We start from the raw sequence: 2,787 nt of genomic DNA, 5'->3' as shown, positions 1-2,787 counted from the left end.
TGGTCTGCGCGGCGCAGACATAAGAGGCCAGGAAGATCTTCTGGCAAAAAACAAACACCACCTTAGGAGTGGTATCCCAATCCCATGCCATCCAATGAATCTTTTTGGAGACGTTAGACCCTCCCCATAAGAACTTGGCTATTGATCCCTCATTTAAAAAAAATTACAAACAAAATTCAAAGACTCGATATAAACAACCAAACCTAAACCTATTATAACACCAATTTTAATAAAGCAAATAACCGAATAACCTAACTAAACATTAAGTTATACCTCTAAACTTATTTTCTTCACTCTTTATCTAAATCAATCTATTATCCAGTCCAACCAAAACTCCTTATTTTCATGACACTGGCACATGATCCATCCAACTACCTACAAGAACCTTAATGATACAGTTGTCGCATACACTTCTTAAGATCTTGGCATCCTCAACATCATTATGTGAGCTACACACAAAAAGCAATGGATCCCAAGCCTTGACGTGAAGTTACATTGGTATGCCCTCTTATAAGTTATGCGCTTCCTCTAATCGCTAACTTGACCCAAAACTTCAATTATGAGGTTATTGTTGGGAAAGTTAGTGATAAACACTTAGATAATCCAAAAGTTGTATAGCACTTTTAGATTAAAATTTTGGGTGGTTCTTCAAATACTAATCGGATTAAACTTAGATGAGACAAGAATTTTGTATCGGGATGACCTTTGGCGGTTTTCATTTTGAATTTGATTTATTTGTATCAGGATGGACTTCATAAAATATGTGATTGATTTGACCTAGAAATTAAATGTGACAAAACCTGAAAATCCATTTTCTAATTAATTTTTAATAAAACTATAATTACTAATTAGGGGCAAACAACCTTTTTACCTGTAAGCAAACAAAACTTAATTCTTTTTTTAACTGAAACAGTTTTTTTTAAGTTCCCGAACCAAATTGTAGTCTTAACCACAGTGGCGGATCCAGGAATTTTTTTCAGGTGGTGCACTACTTATAGATGATTCAATTTCATAAAGTCGGACATAAAAAAAATTCCGGGTCGGTTTGAGGTTCAGGTCGGTTATATGGTTCGGGCAAAGTTCATTACACAATAAAAATACGATAAAATAATAAAAGAGTCACCGTCATTAAAAATTAAAAAACACATAATAGAAATACAGTAGTCTTACGAATTAAAAAAAAAACAAAAACAAACACTTGTTCCCTATGAGTCTTCATCTTTTGAAATCGTTGCATTACTTCTTCAACCGACACTTGTTGGAGGAATTCCCTTTCAATGTAACAAATGCAAGAATCGTTCATGTATCCATCCCCCATCCTATTACGCAAATCCGTTTTCACATTCTTCATTGAAGAAAAGCATCTTTCAATACTTGCCGTTGCAACCGGCAAAACTAATGATAACTTTATTAAATGATAGACTAACGGATAATCAACGTGTAATCTTGTTTTCACCATCATTTTGGCAAGATCACCTAACCCACTCTGGTTGGCAAACCGCTTATCTTCTTTCACATTAGTAATGTCGTGGCCAAGTTCATATATAAGTCTCTCCTTTTCATCAAAATCAAAATCACATGGATTCATCTCGGCCAACATTAACAAGTTTACTTTACTAGAGGCACTAAAATTACAAGACGGGCTCAAAGAACTCATACTAGTAAGCAATTTAGTGGTTACCTCATTAAAGCGGTTTCCAAGCTCTTGAATTTGCATATCGAGAACCGTGTTGAAATTAGTAACCACATAATGGTGACGATTGGTGATACCAGTTTTCTTTCTTCGATATTTCGAATCAACATACCCGGCTTCCATATCAACCACTTCAATATCATATTTATCACAAAAGGATGTGACATCTTCCAAAAGCAAGTCAAAACCCTCAAGTCGATAACTTTTTGGGCTTCATCAGTTAACTTAACTAACTTAACTGCATTCAACATATCTTGATCTTTTCTTTGAAGTGCTTGACACAATGTGTTAGTAGCACCCAAGATGTATTTCATCAAATGTAGATAAAATACAAAACTAAAAGTTTTCATGTATACTTGAAGTCCGTATGTTTCACTTTTGTGATCTGAAAACTCTCCCGAATTTTCAATATATTCAAGCACGTCAATAACACTAGGATATAAAGTAAGCACACGAAGAATTTTTTTTTCATGAGAACTCCAACGTGTATCCCTAGCTCTTGCAAATGACAATTCTTGATTCTTTCCACTTTCGGATTCAATCCCAATCTTTTTCTTTGACTCTCTCTTATCAAATCTATTCTTTTACAAGATGCACCGACAACATTTATTAAATTTGATAATTCTTTAAAAAAATTGAAAATCTCATGATGTTTGGTTGCAAGGCCCACAACAAGAAGTTGAAGTTGGTGAGCAAAACAATGAACATAATATGCTGAAGAATTTTCTTTCAAAATTAAAGCTTTCAAACCATTAAACTCACCGGACATATTGCTTGCACCGTCATATCCTTGGCCTCTAACCCTACCAATACTCAAACTGTGGCGAGCAAATAATTTATCGATTGCAGCTTTAAGAGATAACGTGGTTGTTTCCATAACATAAACAAGGCCAATAAATCACTCCTTCACAAATCCTAATTTGTCAACATATCTTAAAACCACGGCCATTTGTTCCTTTTTTGAAATATCTCTCGATTCATCAACTAATATGGAAAAACATCATCACCAAGTTCTTCAAATATCTTCTTTAATACTTCTTCGGCAAAACAATTACAAAGTTCTTTTTGGATTGATGGAGACGTTATTTGGTTAT

General features: G+C 34.3%; 1 protein-coding gene across 1 annotated transcript; it reads right to left on the bottom strand.

Moving 5' to 3' along the window:
• Positions 1–203: 203 nt before the first annotated feature.
• On the bottom strand, positions 204–2,570 carry LOC143628264 (uncharacterized). The gene is made up of 3 exons (XM_077097900.1): positions 2,456–2,570; positions 1,241–1,860; positions 204–209 (listed from the first exon to the last, which is right to left on the bottom strand). The coding sequence occupies exons 1-3, from the start codon at positions 2,568–2,570 to the stop codon at positions 204–206; spliced, it is 741 nt and encodes a 246-aa protein (XP_076954015.1).
• Between the last annotated feature and the right edge of the window lie 217 nt (positions 2,571–2,787).

The sequence above is a fragment of the Bidens hawaiensis genome, unplaced genomic scaffold (assembly GCF_021521415.1).
Source record: "Bidens hawaiensis isolate Kalapana, Puna unplaced genomic scaffold, B.hawaiensis_p1.1 tig00004864_1, whole genome shotgun sequence".
NCBI classification, from domain to species: domain Eukaryota; kingdom Viridiplantae; phylum Streptophyta; class Magnoliopsida; order Asterales; family Asteraceae; genus Bidens; species Bidens hawaiensis.
The sequence above is the reverse complement of the archived record's forward strand: the minus strand, read 5'-3'. Positions and strand labels throughout refer to the sequence as shown.

Excerpts from the sequence above, each read along its gene's own strand:
- LOC143628264 (XM_077097900.1), bottom strand. The coding sequence starts at position 2,570 with ATGGAAACAACCACGTTATCTCTTAAAGCTGCAATCGATAAATTATTT. Across the intron at positions 1,861-2,455 it reads CGGTGCAAGCAATATGTCCG|ATGTCACATCCTTTTGTGAT; the intron begins GTGAGTTTAATG and ends TGCTTTTGGAAG.